General features: G+C 47.3%; 1 protein-coding gene across 2 annotated transcripts in view; it reads left to right on the top strand.

Annotated features, from left to right (window-relative positions):
- SERPINF1 (serpin family F member 1) overlaps positions 1-20,971 on the top strand; it is a 51,709-nt gene that overhangs the window by 418 nt on the left and 30,320 nt on the right. The window contains exon 2 of one of the 2 annotated variants that reach the window (XM_075589305.1): positions 16,734-16,814. The exons of the other annotated variant lie outside the window; for it this stretch is intronic. Within the exon in view, the coding sequence (XP_075445420.1) occupies positions 16,734-16,814 (81 nt within the window). The remainder of the gene's footprint in view (positions 1-16,733; positions 16,815-20,971) is intronic. 2 annotated transcript variants of the gene reach the window in all.

Here is a 20,971-nt window from a genome sequence, read left to right as displayed (position 1 = left end):
TACACACATACAGTACATACATAGATACATACATAGATACATACATACATACATGCATACATACATACATACATACATACATACATACAGGAGAGGGGCAAGAACAATTTAGGGAAAGCCCACTGTGAAAGCCCTTTTTGTTTGTGCTAAACCTGACAGTTACAGTAACTGCTTATTACCAGTTTTGCACCAGGGAGAGTTTAGACACAACCCATTTTGGGGATTCTTTATCAAAGTCTATGTGAGACACAATTTAAGAAAATATATGGTTTAGTACCAGAATTGTCAACTGTAAATTTGGAAGCACAGTGTTTGTTTCTGGTTGATAATCCTGGTGCTATAATAAACACGAAATCGATCCGGGGAGAAATGGGATTGTCGTTATTGGAGTCAGGAAGGAATGTATTTTCCCCCTTACGAGATATCATTGGATAATATTTCATTGGGGGGTTTTGTTTGCCTTCCTCTGGATCGATATACTGTAAGTGCAGATATAGGATAAGTATCAATCATCTAAATTTAGCATAGGCAGAACTTGATGGACGTATGTCGTTTTTCAACCTCATCTACTATGTAACAAGGAGGTCTCCCAGCGGCAAAACCTGGAGCAAACAACTACACCAAATGTATCAAGAAGAATGTTGCAATTTGAAGACAATGGGATTTAAAATCTGGAGCTGTATATTTTGCACCAGATTCACAGCAGGGAAACTTTGCAATTTCCCCCCCTAGAGCAGCCACAGACAAACTGTTCTCATAGGTCTCAGCACCCTTCCCGGGTCATTATTTATTAGTCTTCCAGCTGCAAAACTGGGACAAAATCGGTGCACAAATTCCAAGCAGAATCAAAGAAGAAAAATCCCTTTAGTTTGAGTGGGAATGCTGTTCATTGCTGCAGCATGTTGCCCCAGTTTTTCAGATTTTTTTTTATATACACGACATTTCTTATTTTTGAGAGTCGACAGCGGATGTTTTGGCGTTTGGCATTATGTTGACGAACGTCCCAATTGCAGTCTCCTGGCTGCCACACTGGAGCAAAATAATTGCACAAAATGTATTGAACATATAGGGGGTTCATTTACTAAAGTCTTCCGGCTGCAAAACCGGTGCAAAAGAATTATCAAAGGGGGGAAAAAAAACCCATGGCTTTCAATGGGATTCTTTCTCTTGGATGAATATCGCTGTTTTTTTGCACTGATTTTGCTGCACTTTTGCAATCGGGAGACTTTAGTACATAGATCCCATAATGGTTTTCCTTTCATTAAAAAAAAGGACCGCAGATTAAGAAGCAACTGGATCCCTCCCCAGCTCTGCTGTTTGAGACTTTTTATTCCTATCGAATGATCTGCGTAACCTTTTTTTGGCTTTTTTGTTGTGTTTTTCACTCTTTGGACCACGTATGCTCTGCATATGCAGTTTTTCTCACAGAAGTATTATAGTGCACGTGGTATAAGAATGATTTTTTTTATTAGCACCATACGTACATATTTGCTTTTAACTTTAATGAAAGTTTTTTTATTTAATCCTTGTATCACATATAAGAGATTTCGCATACCCTGTGTTTCTAAATATAACATTTCCCTTTTTTGGTGGTGTTTTTTTTTTTTGCACTTTTTGTTGTCACTTTTATTACAAGGGTTTTTTTTTAACTCTCACCTTTAGGAGCGCACTTTTTCCACCTAATTTTGCTGGTTCTTGTTACTCTTCACGGGATCATGCCCGTTATTCACTATGCGTTATTTTCTTCTGTAAATACGGTGATGTTTACCGGGTTTCACGGCTGTAAAAGCCAGGCATTACTGGTAATGGACGTTATTCTAAATCATATGCAAACGAGCTAATTACAGCCCATATATATATATATATATATATATATATTAGGTCATCTAAGTCAGGGGGGCTCGACTCCAGTCCTCAAGCCCCCCAACAGGTCAGGTTTAAAGGATATCTAAACTTCAGCACAGGTGACTCAATCAGCCCCTGCTTCCGCACAGGTGGCTTAATCAGAGGCCTCTGAGCCACCCGTGCTGTAGCTGGGATATCCTTAAAACCTGACCTGTTGGGGGGCTTGAGGACTGGAGTCGAGCCCCCCTGACTTGTTCTGCACGGTGCCAGTTACAACAACACTGACCCAAGCCTCGCACCTGCAAACCTGGTGCAATACAGGGCAGTGATAATATGTTCTTTCTTGGGTATAGTTGGTGCTGTTTTTGGGGAGACCTGTTTTGCAGCCCCCATTACGAGAATTCTTCACTTTCCTCATACATTTCCACCAGGTCTCAAATCAAAATGTCCTTCTCTGCAGATAAGTGCTAAAACCACGCGGCCCATATGGGGGACTGAAGAGCGCTCCTCCTTACAGTAACAGCGGGGTTTGGGGCGTTCGGCTACATTGTGCTGTAAATAGATTTGCACTTCAAGCTGGGATACCCTGAGAAGAAGAGGGGGGGGGGTCCTCCGGCGCGGTGTTTCTCTCAGATTTCCAGGACACATGCAATATAAAACAGACAGAGGGACCACAATCAGGAAAGGTTAAATCACAGTAGTATACTGGGAATGAGATGTATAGGAGGCACACTTACATTAGTAACAGGTAACAGGTGCGAGCGGACCGGAGAGAAGCAGGAGCCGCCCAGCGCCTGCTGTCTGATCGCAGCTCACAGGGAGATCGCGGCTCCTGCTTCTCTCCGGTCCGCTCGCACCTGTTACCTGAGAGAGACCAGGCTGTGCACAAGTCTGGGCAAACCACCCGATTTTCACCCACATCGCTGCACTACCATCCTACCAATTGGGACAGACTCCACGCGGACACCTAACCACCTGGGAGGAAGTCCGGCAGAGACTGAAAACTTCTCCTTTCTATGCCATTTTTTAATGGTCACTTGTGAGTTGGCAATCTCTTTTTTAATCAATTTTGTTTAATAAACGGTATTATACTATGTTTTCCCTGACTTCCCCCTTTTTCCTGAGGTCACACTAAGAAGCACACGCTATACCCAAGGTGAATTCTGGTGTTTCAATGTAAGTGTGCCTCCTATACATCTCATTCCCAGTATACTACTGTGATTTAACCTTTCCTGATTGCAGTCCCTCTGTCTGTTTTATATTGCATGTGTCCTGGAAATCTGAGTGAAACACCGCGCCGGAGGATCCCCCCCCCTCTTCTTTTCTGTGACTAATACAGAGGTTGGTGAATCACCTCTGAAAGAAACTCTGGCAGCAGGACTACACTCTATGAGGGACTGAAACTTTGAACCCATTTTAATACGGTTGGCGCAGTTATTTTATTTTTCTTGGGATATCCTGAGAAGCTGACCTGTTGGGAGGGGGGGTGAGGGGGTGTGGGCCTTGTGAATATTTATTTTTCCATTTCTTTAACTTTTTATTTATTTGCATATCTCAGGTGTGTTCACAGGTATCACCACATGCAAAGTATAGGTTAATCCAGGGGTGCGCCAACTGGGGGGCGAGATTTTTTTTTGGGGGGGGGGGGCGTGGTGGTTACAGGGGCCCCGCCTTCTTCAGTGTGACGCCTCTGTAACTCACTTACCTGAATTGAGCCAGCTTTTGGGCCACGCGTCGCCATGGCAACACGGCATCAAATGACGCCACGGAGTCATGTGATGTCACGTCACATGACCCAGCAGCGTCATTTGACGCTGCATTAAAGGTAAGGGGGGGGGGCGTGACACAGGGGGAGAACAGGCAGGGGTGTGTCTTTGTCGCTATCCATTCCTTCTCGCCAAGACTTTAATAATGCTATCGAGAAATTATATTGTTGTGTATATAATTATCTTAGTGAATAAGTAATTAACTCGGAAAAATAATGTCCGTTCCTGTTTTAGGCGACCTTACGTTATTTGCCCTGTGTTAAAGGAGCAATCGAAGCAGCTTTCTTTCTTTTTTTTTTAACCCTGGATTGAAGCAGGGGGTCTTTAAAGCTGTACCCCATTAATTTCAGCTCCGGGCCCCCCTGCTTCCAGAGATACTTACCTCCATAGGGGCTGCCGGTAGCTGCTTTGCTCAGCAACAAGACCTTTAAAGTTTAGTGCCTTGATCACGCTTGCCGATAGGAAGCCGAACCTGATGATGTCACTGCTTCCTATTGGACCGCATGACGCGAGAGCTTTGAATTGCCCCCAAAACATGAACCCTGGTTGCCGAGCACAGTGGCTACCAGTAACCCCAACGGGGGTAAGTAGGGGGTCCCCTGTTGAAATTAATGGGGTTCAGCACAGGAGACCCCCTGTTTCAATTTCGGGTAAAAAAAATTAATTAATTAAAAAAAATTGAGAATGGATTGCCGCTTTAAAGGAGCATAGTGGATCTAGGCCCAAGGGAGCAGATCCCATCTTACCTGTGTGTGATACGTTATCGCAGTGTACACACGTACAGTTTTATCAATCCCCTATGGCTCTGGATCCTTATTTCATTCAGGACCTGTAAAGCCAGCTCAACTCTACTAGAACTATGCCAAAGTCTCCAGATTGTACTGGTTTTCTCAAACACAGGGAGAATTTTTCTTTTGGCATATTGTGTTCTGGCAGCATTAGAGAAATATGTGATTACTTGCAATGCTATCTAGCCACTAGCATTTCTGATCTTTGCCTGATAAGTCCTTCGTTATCACAGAAATATTTTCAACTCTGCAACACGTTTTTTGTGGTATCAGCAGAATAATGTTTCTTAACTTGCACTTCTAAAATGGAAAAGGACTTGAGACACTGTCCTATTCCAAGAGAACGCTGGGCTGCTTTTCCGGTGTGGTTTTTCCGTCTCTCATGGATTATACTTAATGCCCAGAAACTCAGGAAAGAAAGAAAGCCCGGTTTGAAGTAGCTTCCAATATGTTTATAGCAGGAGTTTCACTGGCAGGATTTGTTCGTTGGCTGCAGTCTGTATGTTTGTACATCAAAGCGTTTCCAGTTTCTGCTGAGCCTTTTGTTTCCTGTATGCGAGTGGGGTTTGATTTCTGTTAATTAGCTGTGCGGGGTGGAGTAAGTATTAAAGGGCAAAATGGTGCAAAACTAGGACAAGAAAATAACAATATGTTTAACGGAGAAGAAATTCCAATGGCTCTGTTTGTATTGTGCTTCCCTCACTGCAGTGCAAGCATTATGTGCCGTGTGATTATGGAGTAAGGATGGTTTGGGGAGCTGTCTGAGACATGTGAATGTGCTCACAAGTGTTCTCTATTATCACTGTGCTGCTTACGGTAGAGGTTTTTAGTCACTTGTTTAAACCTCTTACTGCTACTATAATCCCTAATAGTGGTGCCCTCTAGGAGCGTGCTGCTAAGGATTTAATTTGGCCCAAAAGCTGCTCCTTGCATTTGTCCTGGGCCCCAAGATTTTAGTTGGCGGCCCTGTGCACACTTACATAGACACGTTTGTATCAATTTTGGAGTTTTTATTGTGTTGATTTATACTTTATAAAGACACTAGCTGAGAGCCCCGGCGTTGCCCGGGATGTTTGTGGTGTGGGGGTGGCATTTGGGTGGGGAGTGGTCCACGCGGCCCATGGCAGTGTGCGGTGGTACTGCTGCTGTGGCTGTACTGATGGTGATTGTATCGGTGTGCTGATTTGGGAGGGTTTGTTGCTGATGTGGGGGGTGCGGATGTGGGTGTGCCGATGGGGAGGTGCGAAGGTGCCAATGTGTGGGTGCTGATGGTGTTGATGGGGGCTGGGAATGGTGGGGAGCCGAGAATGCCAGTGTGCTGGGGGGGGGGGGGGCATGGGATACCGGTGTGCTGATGTGGTGGTGCTGGGGATAGTGTATGTGTGTGTATACGTGTGTGTGTGTATATATACACACGTGTGTGTATACATGTGTGTATACATGTTTGTGTGTGTGTATACATGTTTGTTTGTATACATTGTGTATGTGTACGTGTGTGTGTGTGTATACATGTGTGTGTGTGTATACACGTGTGTGTGTGTGTGTGTATACACGTGTGTGTGTGTATACACGTGTGTGTGTGTGTGTGTATACACGTGTGTGTGTATACACGTGTGTGTGTGTACACGTGTGTGTGTGTACACGTGTGTGTGTGTGTGTACACGTGTGTGTGTGTATACACGTGTGTGTGTGTGTATACACGTGTGTGTGTATACACGTGTGTGTGTGTATACACGTGTGTGTGTGTATACACGTGTGTGTGTGTATACACGTGTGTGTGTGTATAGACGTGTGTGTGTATAGACGTGTGTGTGTATACACGTGTGTGTGTGTGTACACGTGTGTGTGTGTACACGTGTGTGTACACGTGTGTGTACACGTGTGTGTGTGTGTGTGTACACGTGTGTGTGTGTGTGTGTACACATGTGTGTGTGTGTACACGTGTGTGTGTGTGTGTGTGTACACGTGTGTGTGTGTGTGTGTGTACACGTGTGTGTGTGTACACGTGTGTGTGTGTACACGTGTGTGTGTGTACACGTGTGTGTGTGTGTACACGTGTGTGTGTGTGTACACGTGTGTGTACACGTGTGTGTGTACACGTGTGTGTGTGTGTACACGTGTGTGTGTGTATACACGTGTGTGTGTGTACACGTGTGTGTGTGTACACGTGTGTGTGTGTGTGTACACGTGTGTGTGTGTGTGTACACGTGTGTGTGTACACGTGTGTGTGTGTGTGTGTACACGTGTGTGTGTGTGTGTGTACACGTGTGTGTGTGTGTGTACACGTGTGTGTGTGTGTGTACACGTGTGTGTGTACACGTGTGTGTGTGTACACGTGTGTGTGTGTACACGTGTGTGTGTACACGTGTGTGTGTGTGTACACGTGTGTGTGTGTGTGTGTGTACACGTGTGTGTGTGTACACGTGTGTGTGTGTACACGTGTGTGTGTGTACACGTGTGTGTGTGTACACGTGTGTGTGTGTACACGTGTGTGTGTACACGTGTGTGTGTGTACACGTGTGTGTGTACACGTGTGTGTGTACACGTGTGTGTACACGTGTGTGTGTACACGTGTGTGTGTGTGTACACGTGTGTGTGTGTGTACACGTGTGTGTGTGTGTGTGTGTACACGTGTGTGTGTGTACACGTGTGTGTGTGTGTACACGTGTGTGTGTGTACACGTGTGTGTGTGTGTGTGTACACGTGTGTGTGTGTGTACACGTGTGTGTGTGTGTGTACACGTGTGTGTGTGTGTGTGTGTGTACACGTGTGTGTGTGTACACGTGTGTGTGTGTGTGTGTACACGTGTGTGGTGTACACGTGTGTGTGTGTGTGTGTACACGTGTGTGTGTGTACACGTGTGTGTGTGTACACGTGTGTGTGTGTGTACACGTGTGTGTGTGTGTACACGTGTGTGTGTACATGTGTGTGTGTGTACACGTGTGTGTGTGTGTGTGTGTACACGTGTGTGTGTGTGTACACGTGTGTGTGTGTGTACACGTGTGTACGTGTGTGTGTACACGTGTGTGTGTGTGTACACGTGTGTACGTGTGTGTGTACACGTGTGTGTGTGTACACATGTGTGTGTGTACACGTGTGTGTGTGTGTGTGTACACGTGTGTGTGTGTGTACACGTGTGTGTGTGTACACGTGTGTGTGTGTGTACACGTGTGTGTACACGTGTGTGTGTGTGTACACGTGTGTGTGTGTACACGTGTGTGTGTGTACACGTGTGTGTGTGTACATGTGTGTGTGTGTGTGTGTACACGTGTGTGTGTGTGTACACGTGTGTGTGTGTGTGTGTACACGTGTGTGTGTGTGTACACGTGTGTGTGTGTACACGTGTGTGTGTGTGTGTGTACACGTGTGTGTGTACACGTGTGTGTGTGTGTACACGTGTGTGTGTGTACACGTGTGTGTGTGTGTGTACACTTGTGTGTGTGTGTGTACACGTGTGTGTGTGTGTGTGTACACGTGTGTGTGTGTGTACACGTGTGTGTGTGTACACGTGTGTGTGTGTGTGTACACGTGTGTGTACACGTGTGTGTGTGTGTACACGTGTGTGTGTGTACACGTGTGTGTGTGTACACGTGTGTGTGTGTACATGTGTGTGTGTGTGTGTACACGTGTGTGTGTGTGTACACGTGTGTGTGTGTGTGTGTGTGTACACGTGTGTGTGTGTGTGTGTACACGTGTGTGTGTGTGTACACGTGTGTGTGTGTACACGTGTGTGTGTGTGTGTGTACACGTGTGTGTGTACACGTGTGTGTGTGTACACGTGTGTGTGTGTACACGTGTGTGTGTGTGTGTACACTTGTGTGTGTGTGTGTACACGTGTGTGTGTGTGTACACGTGTGTGTGTGTGTACACGTGTGTGTGTACACGTGTGTGTGTGTGTGTGTACACGTGTGTGTGTGTACACGTGTGTGTACACGTGTGTGTGTGTGTGTGTACACGTGTGTGTGTGTACACGTGTGTGTGTGTGTGTGTACACGTGCGTGTGTGTCTACGTATACGTGTGTGTACGTGTCTGCGTGTGTCTGCGTGTCTACGTGTGTCTACGTGTGCCTGCGTGTCTACGTGTGCCTGCGTGTCTACGTGTGCCTGCGTGTCTACGTGTGCCTGCGTTTCTACGTGTGCCTGCGTTTCTACGTGTGCCTGCGTGTCTACGTGTGCCTGCGTGTCTACGTGTGCCTGCGTGTCTACGTGTGCCTGCGTGTCTACGTGTGCCTGCGTGTCTACGTGTGCCTGCGTGTCTACGTGTGCCTGCGTGTCTACGTGTGCCTGCGTGTGTATGTGTACGTGTGTGTGTCTACGCGTGTGTGTATACATGTGCCTACGTGTGTGTATATACGTGTGTGTGTACGTGTGTGTACGTGTGTATACGTGTGTGTACGTGTGTAGGGCAGGGAGGGTGGGGGCGAAGGGCAGGGAGGGTGGGGGCGAAGGGCAGGGAGGGTGGGGGCGGGAGGGTGAAGGGCAGGGCCGGGGGGGGGGGGGGCAGGGCCGGGGGGGGTGAAGGGCAGGGGGGGGGGTGAAGGGCAGGGGGGGGGGTGAAGGGCAGGGGGGGGGGGGTGAAGGGCAGGGCCGGGGGGGGGGGTGAAGGGCAGGGCCGGGGGGGGTGAAGGACAGGGCCGGGGGGGGGTGAAGGGCAGGGCCGGGGGGGGGGTGAAGGGCAGGGCCGGGGGGGGGTGAAGGGCAGGGCCGGGGGGGGGTGAAGGGCCGGGGGGGGGGGGGTGAAGGGCAGGGGGGGGGTGAAGGGCAGGGCCGGGTGAAGGGCCAGGGCGGGTGAAGGGCCAGGGGGGGGGGGTGAAGGGCCAGGGCGGGGGGGGGGGGGGGGTGAAGCGCCGGCCCGGGTGAAGCGCCGGGCCGGGTGAAGCGCCAGGCCGGGTGGGGTGAAGCGCCGGGTGGGGTGAAGGGCCGGGCCGGGGGTGAAAGATCTCTTCCCGTGCGGTTACTTACCTCGCACCGGGCCGCGCTCCTCCTCGGGTTCCTCGGCGGTTCCCCCCGGCGATGCGGAGCTGAGACGCTCAGGTGAGGGGGGTGTGGGCCGCGGCCCGTGCAGCTCCCGACAGAGACAGCTAGGCCTGAGAGCCGGAGCAGCGCGCGCGGGGATGGGGAGCTGGGGGCACGGCCTCTAGGCCTGAAGGTGAGAGCGGCGACAGCGTGCTCTGGGGGGGGGGAGCACCGGGAGAGCACCGGGAGAGAGGGTGCTCTGGGGGGGGGGGGGAGGGAGGGTGCTCTGGGGGGGGGGAGGGGGGGAGCACCGGGGGAGCGGGTGAGCACCGGGAGAGAGGGTGCTCTGGGGGGGGGGGGGGGGGGTTGAGGGGGGGAGCACCGGGGGAGAGGGTGCTCCGGGAGAGCGGGTGATGTTGAGGTCCCGCGGAGAGGTGATAGGGGGTAGTTCCGTTGTTGCGGGCCAGCGGCCAGGAAAGGGGGGGGGGGGGCGGACAGAGGGTGAGGAGGGGGGTGAGGGGCTCCGGAGCAGCATCGTGCTGTGGATGTTCGGGTGAGTGGGGGGGGGGGGGTGAGGGGCTCCGGAGCAGCATCGTGCGGTGGATGGGGGGGGGGGGGTGAGGGGCTCCGGAGGAGCATCGTGCGGTGGATGTATGGGTGAGGGGGGTGGGGTAGTTTTGGGTGTGCTCCGGGGATGTTCGGGTGAGGGGGGGGGGGGGTGTGATGGAGCATCGTGCGTTGTATGTTCAGCAGCGTGCGTTTGCTGTTGGTGTGAGGGGGGGGGGTGATGGAGCATCGTGCGTTGTATGTTTGGGTGAGGGGGGTTGGTGATGGGCTGCAGTAGCGGGAGAGCTGTGGCGTGCGTTTGTAGTGTGCATGAGGTTGGGGGGGGTGATGGTGGAGGGGGGTGCATGAGGTTGAGGGGGGTGGTGGTGGAGGGGGGTGCATGAGGTTGGGGGGGTGGTGGTGGAGGGGGGTGTTTGCAAGAGGCAGTGCGGTGAGTGTTAGGTGCTTAGAAGCATTCCCAAAGGTCACTGAGGGGTGGGACAATGTGGCAGTGGTGTTGGCCAAAGGCCAATGAGAGTCAGTGAGGGGTGGGACAGTGGGGTGAGGGGTGGGACAGTGTGGCAGTGGTGTTGGCCAAAGGCCAATGAGAGTCAGTGAGGGGTGGGACAGTGGGGTGAGGGGTGGGACAGTGTGGCAGTGGTGTTGGCCGAAGGCCAATGAGAGTCAGTGAGGGGTGGGACAGTGTGGTGAGGGGTGGGACAGTGTTGAGGTGGAGTGACAGGCCAAAGGTGCAATGCGATTGGCCCTAGGGACACAGGGCATGCAGACAAACATACAGACATTTCAGAAATATATAGTAGCTATACACACCACACATACATATATACACACCACACATATATATATATACACACCACACATACATACATATATACACACACACCACACATATATACACACACACACACACACCCTGCAGCCCGTTTTTCTCACACACACACACACACACACACACACCCCCTGCAGCCCGTTTTTCACACACACACACCCTGCAGGCCGTTTTTCACACACACCCTGCAGCCCGTTTTTCACACACACACACACACACACACACACACACACACACACACACACACACACACACACACACACACACACACACACACACACACACACACACACACACACACCTTGGTGCTGTCTGGTGGCTCTGCAGTTGCAATGCCGGGCAGGCTGCAGCCCCATTGGATGGGAGCGGTCACGTGACCGCTCCTCTGCTTCCCCTCAGAGGTTTTTTTTTTTTTTTTTTAATGAGCTAGCAGCCCTTGTTTCTTGCTGCTGGCGGCCCTGATCGCGGCGCCCCTCTAGCCAAGCCGCGGCGCCCCTCTAGCCAAGCCGCGGCGCACAGTTTGGGAAACACTGCTGTACCTGATTCGGCAGTCTGTGGTAGCAGACGTGAAGGTTTTGATAGCTGTGAAGCGTGGCCCCAGAGCGTTCCCAAAACTCAGTGAGGGGTGGGACAGTGTGGAAGTATTAGGGCATTGGTGTTGGACGCAGGCCAATGAGAGGTGTGCGGGGGCGGGCATTGGACGCAGGCCAATGAGAGTCAGTGAGGGGTGGGACAGTGTGGCATTGGTGTTGGACGTAGGCCAATGAGAGGTGTGCGGGGGCGGGCATGGCCTGAGCAGGAGTGACAGGCCCAAGGTCCAATGCGATTGACCCTTGGGAGCAGACATACAGTGATTTCACAAATATATAGTAGATACTTCCCATAGGAGGCTCTTCTTCTGTGCTTCTTTCCTTGCAGATAAACATTTCTTGGAGGTGGTAGAAGACCCCTCACCATATGAGTATTAATATATATGTATTTATATATATATATATATATATATATATATATATAGACACCATATGAGTATTTCTCATACATTGATTCTTGCCAAGAACATTAGAAAGTGATTTTTTTTTAAATGTGTTTATTTGTGCCATCTTTATTTCTATTTCTGTTTTCTATTCTTATATTCATTTTCATTTTTACACTTGCTGTGTCTTCATGCTTGTATTTGCAATTTTGGGACTATCCCTTTGAGCGCTAGTTAGTATTTTTTCGTATGTATGTATGTATGTAGATCTTTATTTATATAGCTCTTTACAGTACGAGACACAATATAATAACACATAATGGGAACAAGCACTTCAGACATAAAACTATAGAAAAAGGAGTCCCTGCCCTGAAGAGCTTGCAATCTAAGTGGTAAGTGGGGAGAAGTTACAGAGACAGTAGGAGGCCGTTCTGATATACAGAGTTTAAGTGAATACCAGCTCTACCGCAGCTCATGAAATGATAAATGTCCATTCAGGGTCTGAGTTGCCCCCTTAGGTCTGAGCTAATAATATAATCATCTGTCCTAGGAGAGCCCTTGGTCCACTCCAAGCAGGCTATGTGATGCACACAAAATAGAGGTCAAAGGAGGCAAGGGAGGGGATTTCAATGCATGAGTGAGATTAAATCAAAATAACAGCTGGACGGCTGACAAAGAGAACAACTGGGCAATAGGATGAAAGATGTAATAGGGTGACAAAGAGGTGAAGCGCTCAGAAAAGTGACACCATCTGTGCCTGGATTGTTGTTAATGTTTGCTTGGTATTAAAGATCTGCTTTGATCGCTTGTTGAGGTTTGTTGACAAACCCATAATGTAACGTACAAATAGAGGCACACACTGCACTTTAGTATCATGTAACATTACCATCATTTACGACTCTGTGGATTGCTACAACAACAGATAGCAGGGAGTCTATAATGGGAGTGTGCTCATTACAGGAGAAAAGTCACCTGCAATGATTCCAACAATACAGTGCTGCGCAGAGCAGATTTATATATGAGCTCTGAAGAGATGAATAGTAATACTAGTCTTAATAAGCTCTGCTAATAAAAGAACATGTTTTTTTTTGGGGGGGGGGGGGGGGGTCTGAAATAGATGATTAGAAGGTACAGTATGTGATTAGCATGTGAAACAGCAAGTGCTATAAAAGCCCTGTGCTTGATGTAGAATTTCCAGCATTTGGAAGACTTTTAAGGATGGATATTCATAAGAAACAAAGGGCACATGCTGAACATTCACAGATCTCTGTGCCGGCTGTTAGAATCACGGAGATAAACTGGTGGGAGGCTAAAGGGATTTATACATATCCACAGTCAGACCTATACATAAAAGATTTTGATTGCGCTGTCATTTCAACCTTTTCTTTCACGGTGGAAATATAATACAACTAAGCAAATATTTAATACGCGCAAACGTTCCGTGGATAAGACTGTGAATTAAGGTTGTAATCTGTTTGCAATCACCACAAGTCAATATCAAAATAAACATTTCGTGGCGTCATTATGATTGAAAACAAGAGTTTAGCCTCATTTGAATTTGTTTATCCCTTGCCCCCCAAAATTACACCGATATGATATTTACTTTAATATTTGGGAGACTATGACCCCGTCACTCAATACCCTTGTTTGACAAGGTCCAAAAAACAAATGTATGTATATCTATATTTATATAGCGCCAGCCATGTACTTAGCGCTTCACCGCAGTGATACACGTGACATAATACTATAACATAATGGGAATAAGCGTTTCAGACATAAAAGTAACATTAGGAAAAGGAGTCCCTGCCCCGAAGAGCTTACAATCAAAGGCTTCGCGGATAGTGCCCGCGACCGTGACGGCGACGCATGACGTCAGCCATCGCCGCTAGCGAAAGTTGTATTTCGCTTTGCGGCGGCGTCGCGGGTGACCAGGGCATTGATTGGTTCAGGGGCTGTCACATGAGGCGACAGCCCCTGAAAAATCAAATATTCCCGGCTTCCGAAAATCGCATCACCCCGTCGCCGTCACACTTACTATAAGCGCACGCGGCGGCGACAATGCATTTGTTTTCGGGCGATGTTGCGTCGCCGGCCCTATAAGCGTGGCCTAAGGCTACGCTTATAGTGCCGGCGACGGTTATGTCATGCTGCGGTCAATGGAAAAATCAAATTGACTTGACTTCCAGCGATCGCGACCAATCCGTCGCTCCGTTGCGCTGTCACGTCACTTCTACTATAAGCGCGCGTGACAGTGGCTATACATTTGTTTTGCTGAGACGTTGCGTCACCGTCGCCGGCACTATAAACGCAGCCTAGGTAGGGAGAACTTACAGAGACAGTAGGAGGTTGTTCTGGTAAGTGCGTCTGAAAGGGGCCAAGATCAGTGCATCCAAGATGTATAGTATCAGCCACAGAGCTACCCATATGTTTAGTTAAAGAGGTGTGTCATAAGATGGGTAAGTTTTAAAGGTTCCAAATGAAGGAAGATAATTGGGGGAATCCTTGATGGAGAAGGATTTAGGAGTGCTTGTAGACAGCAGGTTTAGCAATAGTGCCCAATGTCATGCAGTAGCTGCAAAGGCAAACAAGATCTTATCTTGCATCAAACGGGCAATGGATGGAAGGGAAGTAAACATAATTATGCCCCTTTACAAAGCATTAGTAAGACCACACCTTGAATATGGAGTACAATTTTGGGCACCAATCCTAAGAAAAGACATTATGGAACTAGAGAGAGTGCAGAGAAGAGCCACCACATTAATAAAGGGGATGGACAATCTAACGTATGAGGAGAGGCTAGCTAAATTAGATTTATTTACATTAGAAAAGAGGCGTCTAAGGGGGGATATGATAACTATATACAAATATATTCAGGGACAATACAAGGAGCTTTCAAAAGAACTATTCATCCCACGGGCAGTACAAAGGACTCGGGGCCATCCCTTAAGGTTGGAGGAAAGGAAATTTCACCAGCAACAAAGGAAAGGGTTCTTTACAGTAAGGGCAGTTAAAATGTGGAATTCATTACCCATGGAGACTGTGATGGCAGATACAATAGATTTGTTCAAAAAAAGGTTGGACATCTTTTTAGATGGGAAAGGTATACAGGGATATACCAAATAAGTATACATGGGAAGGATGTTGATCCAGGGATTCATCCGATTGCCAATTCTTGGAGTCAGGAAGGAATTAATTTTTCCCCTTAATGGGTTTTTTTGTTTGCCTTCCTCTGGATCAATAAGTAAGTATAGATATAGGATAAAGTATCTGTTGTCTAAATTTAGCATAGGTTGAACTTGATGGACGTACGTCTTTTTTCAACCTCATCTACTAGGTAACTATGTAACTCTATAATTTAGGATTTGTAGCTATGTTCAAGTCCAGGAGACCAGTCAAGCAAAAAGTGAGAGACACTGTATTTTCTAATGAGTGAGAGTCAACATCTTCCTCTTGTTTGCATACAAAAACATGCTGTAGGCAGACGGAAATCCAGTATACTATGCAGCACAGTACGATACTGTATATGTGAAAGATGATCGAGAAAAAATGAACATAGATCATACAAAAATGTCACTTTAACAGAAAAGTCCCTTCTCCAAAGACCTTACAATCCATAAGAAAAAGGATACACTTTTGTTGGGGAAGAGAGGTTGGTAGTGTTGGGGTTCTGTGGTTGGTCAGCAGAGCCAGCTTGAAATTTCACGGACTCGGTGCCGAGGGAGAGCAGGGAGCCTCTTACCTGCTCCGGCATCTTCTCCTGCTCCTCCTCTTAGGGACATCGTGACATCATGTTGTCATGGCAATGGGACGTCGCAGAGATGAGGAGATGCCGGAGAGGAGAAGCGGGAAAGAAGGTAAGAGGCACTTACAGAGGCTCTGGCGCTCTCCCCCAACGATCAGTTTAACTGTTGTGGGGAAGGGCCTCTGTAAGTGTGGGTCTTAGTGCAACTGCACCGATGGAATGCCATTTATTTATCAAATGTTTCACCAGGAAGTCATACATTGAGAGTTACCGCTCGTTTTCAAGTACTGTATGTCCTGGGCATAGAGTTATGATGACAGATACATGGTTACAAATACATAGTTACATTAGGGGAGCAGGGTTATACATTATATACAAGACATTGCATGCACAGTAAGAGATAATATATGTTATAGGCGTATGTAACAGTTACAGACCAGATTAAAATGTGAGACCATGAACCGGCCCGGTGGCGGTGGCATGCTCTTTCTTGGACATTTGGCTGTCAGGTTACATTGGAGACAGAAGGAGAATATTAAAGGGTATCAGGAAGATGTTTGAGAAGAATCCTTGACTTTTGAAGTAGGGTATGTTGTAATTGTAGGCCGCAATCACCGGGGTGATTCCAGAAGGACCATAATCTTTTTTGGGATAGAAATGTTGGTGGTGGAAATATACTAGTGTAGCCAGTTCCTCTCTGGGTCCCACTTGGTCCCCGTTGATCCCCTTACCCCCAATGTGGCTGCGGGAGTCTACAACGGCTGCGGATGCCTGCGGGCAGTGAAGAGTGGGAGCTCCGGTACTCCAGAGGCTGCGTGACGCACCTGGCTAGTGGGGGACACCATATTGCCCATCGCGCATGCGCAGTGGAACCTCGCGCATGCGCAGAGTACCCCGAGGTGCGGCGGCCATTTGGGGGAGAATTGTGCATGTGCAGTACAAGCACAATAGCGGCGGCCATTACATGTATGCTTCCAGGGGAACTACAATTCCCAGCAGTGCCAGGGGCTGCTAGACATGTGGCACAGCACAGCCAATAGGGCTACAGCAGGGCACCTCAATACTTTGGGGGAACCGCACCAGGGTTTATAAGGTGGTGGTTGGACGGTGGTGTATTGTGTGGGCACGGCCGTGCAAGGCTTGTATATTATGTGTTATTAGTTGTGTTACCAGTAAAGAATAATCTGTTATATCACTGTGTGCATTTCATTTCTCTACTGTGTGTTCCTGGGCAGGGGCTATCCAATTGTACTTGTATCCCTCCCAGGTGGAGGTGCTGTCATCATACATATCAGGTACAACCCAGGCTCCCTGCAGCGGAGGATCAGGTCTCCTGTGAGCCAATCAGGTAACGCACCACACGTAGTCGCCCTAGACACGGGGGAAAGGGGACTACACTAGGAATATACATTTTTTAATAGGTCTGTGTGTCTGTGTGTGGTCTTTCATTCCCTTTTTTATGTTATGTCTGCTCAGTCACTCACACAGTCTGCCAGATGATGTGTCTGATTGTTGATATAAGGTGCATATACAGTTGTGTGAAAAGAAAGTACACCCTCTTTGAATTCTATGGTTTTACATATCAGGACATAATAACAATCATCTGTTCCTTAGCAGGTCTTAAAATTAGGTAAATACAAGCTCAGATGAACAAAAACACATGACATATTACACCGTGTCATGATTTATGTAACAAAAATAAAGTAAAAATGGAGAAGCTATGTGTGAAAAACTAAGTACACCCTTACTGCTTCCATAGGAATTAAGATCCTAAGTAGCAGACAAGGGCTGCTAATCAAATGCCCTTGATTAATTGATCATAAGCAAGTGTGACCACCTCTATAAAAGCCGAAGTTTTAGCAGTTTTCTAGTCTGGAGCATTCGGGTGTGTGTTAACACAATTCCAAGGAGGAAAGACATCAGCAGTGATCTTAGAGAAGCAATTGTTGCTGCCCATCTATCTGGGAAGGGTTATAAGGCCATTTCCAAACAATTTAAAGTCCATCATTCTACAGTGAGAAAGATTATTCAAAAGTGGAAAACATTCAAGGCAGTTGCCAATCTTCCCAAGAGTGGACGTCCCAGCAAATTCACCCCAAGGTCAGACCGTGCAATGCTCAGAGAAATTGCAAAAAAAAACCAAGAGTTACATCTCAGACTCTACAGGCCTCAGTTAGCATGTTAAATGTTAAAGTTCATGACAGTACAATTAGAAAAAGACTGAACAACTATGGTTTGTTTGGAAGGGTTGCCAGGAGAAAGCCTCTTCTCTCTAAAAAGAACATAGCAGCACGGCTTAGGTTTGCAAAGTTGCATCTGAACAAACCACGAGACTTCTGGAACAATGTCCTTTGGACAGACGAGACCAAAGTGGAGATGTTGTGGAAAGAACCAAAAGCGTTAACAATAAAGTACCTTTTGTCGGTCGCTGCATGAATAAATGCACCCACCAAAAAATAAAACCAAAAATACACAGTAGCGTGCCACCTCTCAGGACTGCTGACGAAGTTACCCCTGAGAGCAACGGCCACGCCTACACCCCCTTCAGAAGGACCTCACGCTCTACACCAGGGTACCCCAGCCATCACTAAGAACCCCACAACTCTGAATGAGCTGTGCCCCTGGTGGTTTCTGGGGGCAATGAGGCCTCTGCCAACTGAGAGGCCACAGAGCACCCACAACACCCACCAGTTGATGTACTTGCTATACAAAGAAGTATTACATAGAGTATAATTGGGGGAGTAAAAAAAAGAATACTATGTTAGTAAATAGCAATTAATGTAGCAGATGGTTAGAATAACAAAAGCACCTAAGATTGCTTTAAAGAAAATAAAAGTGTACTATTTTGAAATAGGCACAGAAAGCATCTGGTACCCAGAGCAACCTCGCACAATATTGTGCTCACAAAGAATGTAGTCCTGTCTGCCACGAACCAAAGACAGTGGTGTATTGTATCCCGTTTTACTTCATTTCTGGCACATGCGGTGCCAATTCGCATGCAAACAATCCATAATGTGCTGGGAAATTGCACTAGACAGCGATGTGTAATTGATCGTTGTAAAGCTATTTGATGTCAGGCACATGATAAACATAAAGATGTTGATCTCGCAGGAAAGAAACAGACCATGAAGGATAGCCATGGGTCACTGCCCTTCTCATTTCCCTGGAGACAACACATGTCCTACAGCATTAGTGCAGAATTGCAACACTAATAAAAGCTGCTTGAGAATGAGCAGGGATTCTACCATGAAAGAGTTCAGTCATTTGCGTTGAGCTTATCCGATTTAGGTAATGCAAGCTGTAGGCGGTGCAACGCCTTCTCTTATATAGGTAAATGGTAGGTGAGGTTGAAAAAAAAGGAGATCCATCCTTCAAGTTCAACCTATGCTAAATGTAAACAGATACTTTATCCTATATTTGTATGTACAGTTTTTTGATCTAGAGGAAGGCAAACAGAAAATCCCAGTAAAATATAATCTAATGATATCTGATAAGGGGAAATTCCTTCTTGACTCCAAATAATGGCAATCAGATTACTCCCTGGATTAACATCCTTCCTTTGTTTCTTTATTTGGTATATCCCTGTATACCTTTCCTATCTAAAGATGTCTAACTTTTTTTTTTTTTTTAAAGATGTCTATTGTATCTGCCATCACAGTCTCCATGGGTAATGAATTCCACATTTTAACTGCCCTTACTGTAAAGAACCCTTTCCTTTGTTGCTGGTGAAATCTCCTTTCCTCCAACCTTAAGGCTAGGTCCCCGCTGCAGTCGGCGGCGCGTGCGCGTCTCACACCAGCCCCTTACCTTCTCCCTAGCTGTCCCCGGTGCCTCCTCACTTCCTGGCTCACTGCACAGTGACGTGTCATCCAGCAGAGGATACAAGTGAATTGTGTTCCCATGCGGCGACGCATCACATGCTGCGCCAGGGAGCCAATCAGAGAGGGGGGTCGCTCCTGCCCTGCCCCGCCCCTCCCTTTCCTAGTGCTCTTTATCAACAAGAGGTCTGACACACTCATGGCCCCAAATTGCTTCCAAAACATCATTATTAAAATGGGCCTATTGGTATTTATGTGGAGAGCAGAGGGGTCAGCGATGAGATTTGTGTCGGGGTGGTTGAGAGGAACAGAGTGGTTATTGTAGGGAGGCAGCAGAAGACGACTTGTATGTTATACTGCACTGTTTATATATCAGGGAGGGAAAGACCCTTTTCTGCAGTTCTGGCAATACAGGGGTTAATCCCATGGGCATTGGATCCGCAGAACAGGCTGGGGGCCGCGCATGGGGTCCGCAGAACAGACTCTTTCCCCTCCAGCCCTATGTCTCCTATGCCCCCCCCCCAGTCATGGCCACGCCCACCCGACCTGTCTTGGCCACCCCCCGCCCCGCGGCATAAAAAGGTAACTGCAAATCGCGGTGAAGCGCCATGCACGCACCGTCAGGACGCAAGGTGGGTGTGCTGGCGCGTTCAGCGGGGACTTAGCCTAAGGGATGACCCTGTGTCCTTCATACTGCCCTTGGGATGAATAGTTCTCTGCAATTATATCGACTGTTTCACAATTTAACATGTGCTAGTTTTGAGAATTGAGTTCTAAGTGCTCATTTGCATGTCATTTCCCAGAATCCCTGGCTACAGCGGAAGCCTGTACACTAAGAGATAATGGGGAAAGGCAGGGTGGCAGACCTATCTGAGACATTAATTTTCTCATAAAGTGGTATTTTTATTTGCAGAGAATGGAGTTAAAAGGCAGGTTTTCCACCCGAAAATGAGAGCAACTATTCTAAAGAGAATGAAAGAACAATTGAGAACACTAGATAGTGTGCTCGGGAGAAATTCACTTAAATGCACACCTCAGGTAGTATCAAATATAACTTTTAATAAAGTGTTTTCTTAAAACATATATCACTGAGTGTAAGTATAACAGTAATTAAAAAATCAATCAAAAGTGTAGCGATGAGCCAAAACTCCCTCCTAATATCTAATCAGACATAAACAATGAATAGATGTATTGAAATATGCAATTGGGCGCTCTATAAAATCTGATAGGATGTTATAAGTCTAAAGTCAAAATGACTAATAAACAATTAATAGTCAGATGGGGGAGAGACGTTGGCTATATAAGCAATGATGGTAGATGACCATCAATACCGGACACAGTCACTGCTAAGCACCTCCAATAATGCGGTTAGTAAAAGCTGGCCATGAAACAAATAGATAGTGTAATCATGTAATATGCTTAATGAGGTGTAGCTGGTATGGAGTATCCCACCTTATCAATCCATTCCCTGTGAGGGATAATGGATATAAATGGAATAATAGGCGGCCATGATTCCATGATTACACTATCTAGTTGTATCATGGCCAGCTTTTACTAACAGCATTATCGAGGTGCGTAGCTGTGTGTATAGCCAACATCTCTCCCCCATCTGACTATTAATTGTATCACTAATTAAGTGAATTTCTCCCGAGCACACTATCTAGTGTTCTCAATTGTTTTCTGATTC

The sequence above is a fragment of the Ascaphus truei genome, chromosome 3, assembly GCF_040206685.1.
Source record: "Ascaphus truei isolate aAscTru1 chromosome 3, aAscTru1.hap1, whole genome shotgun sequence".
Taxonomy (NCBI): domain Eukaryota; kingdom Metazoa; phylum Chordata; class Amphibia; order Anura; family Ascaphidae; genus Ascaphus; species Ascaphus truei.
This window is presented reverse-complemented; position numbering and strand designations above follow the sequence as displayed.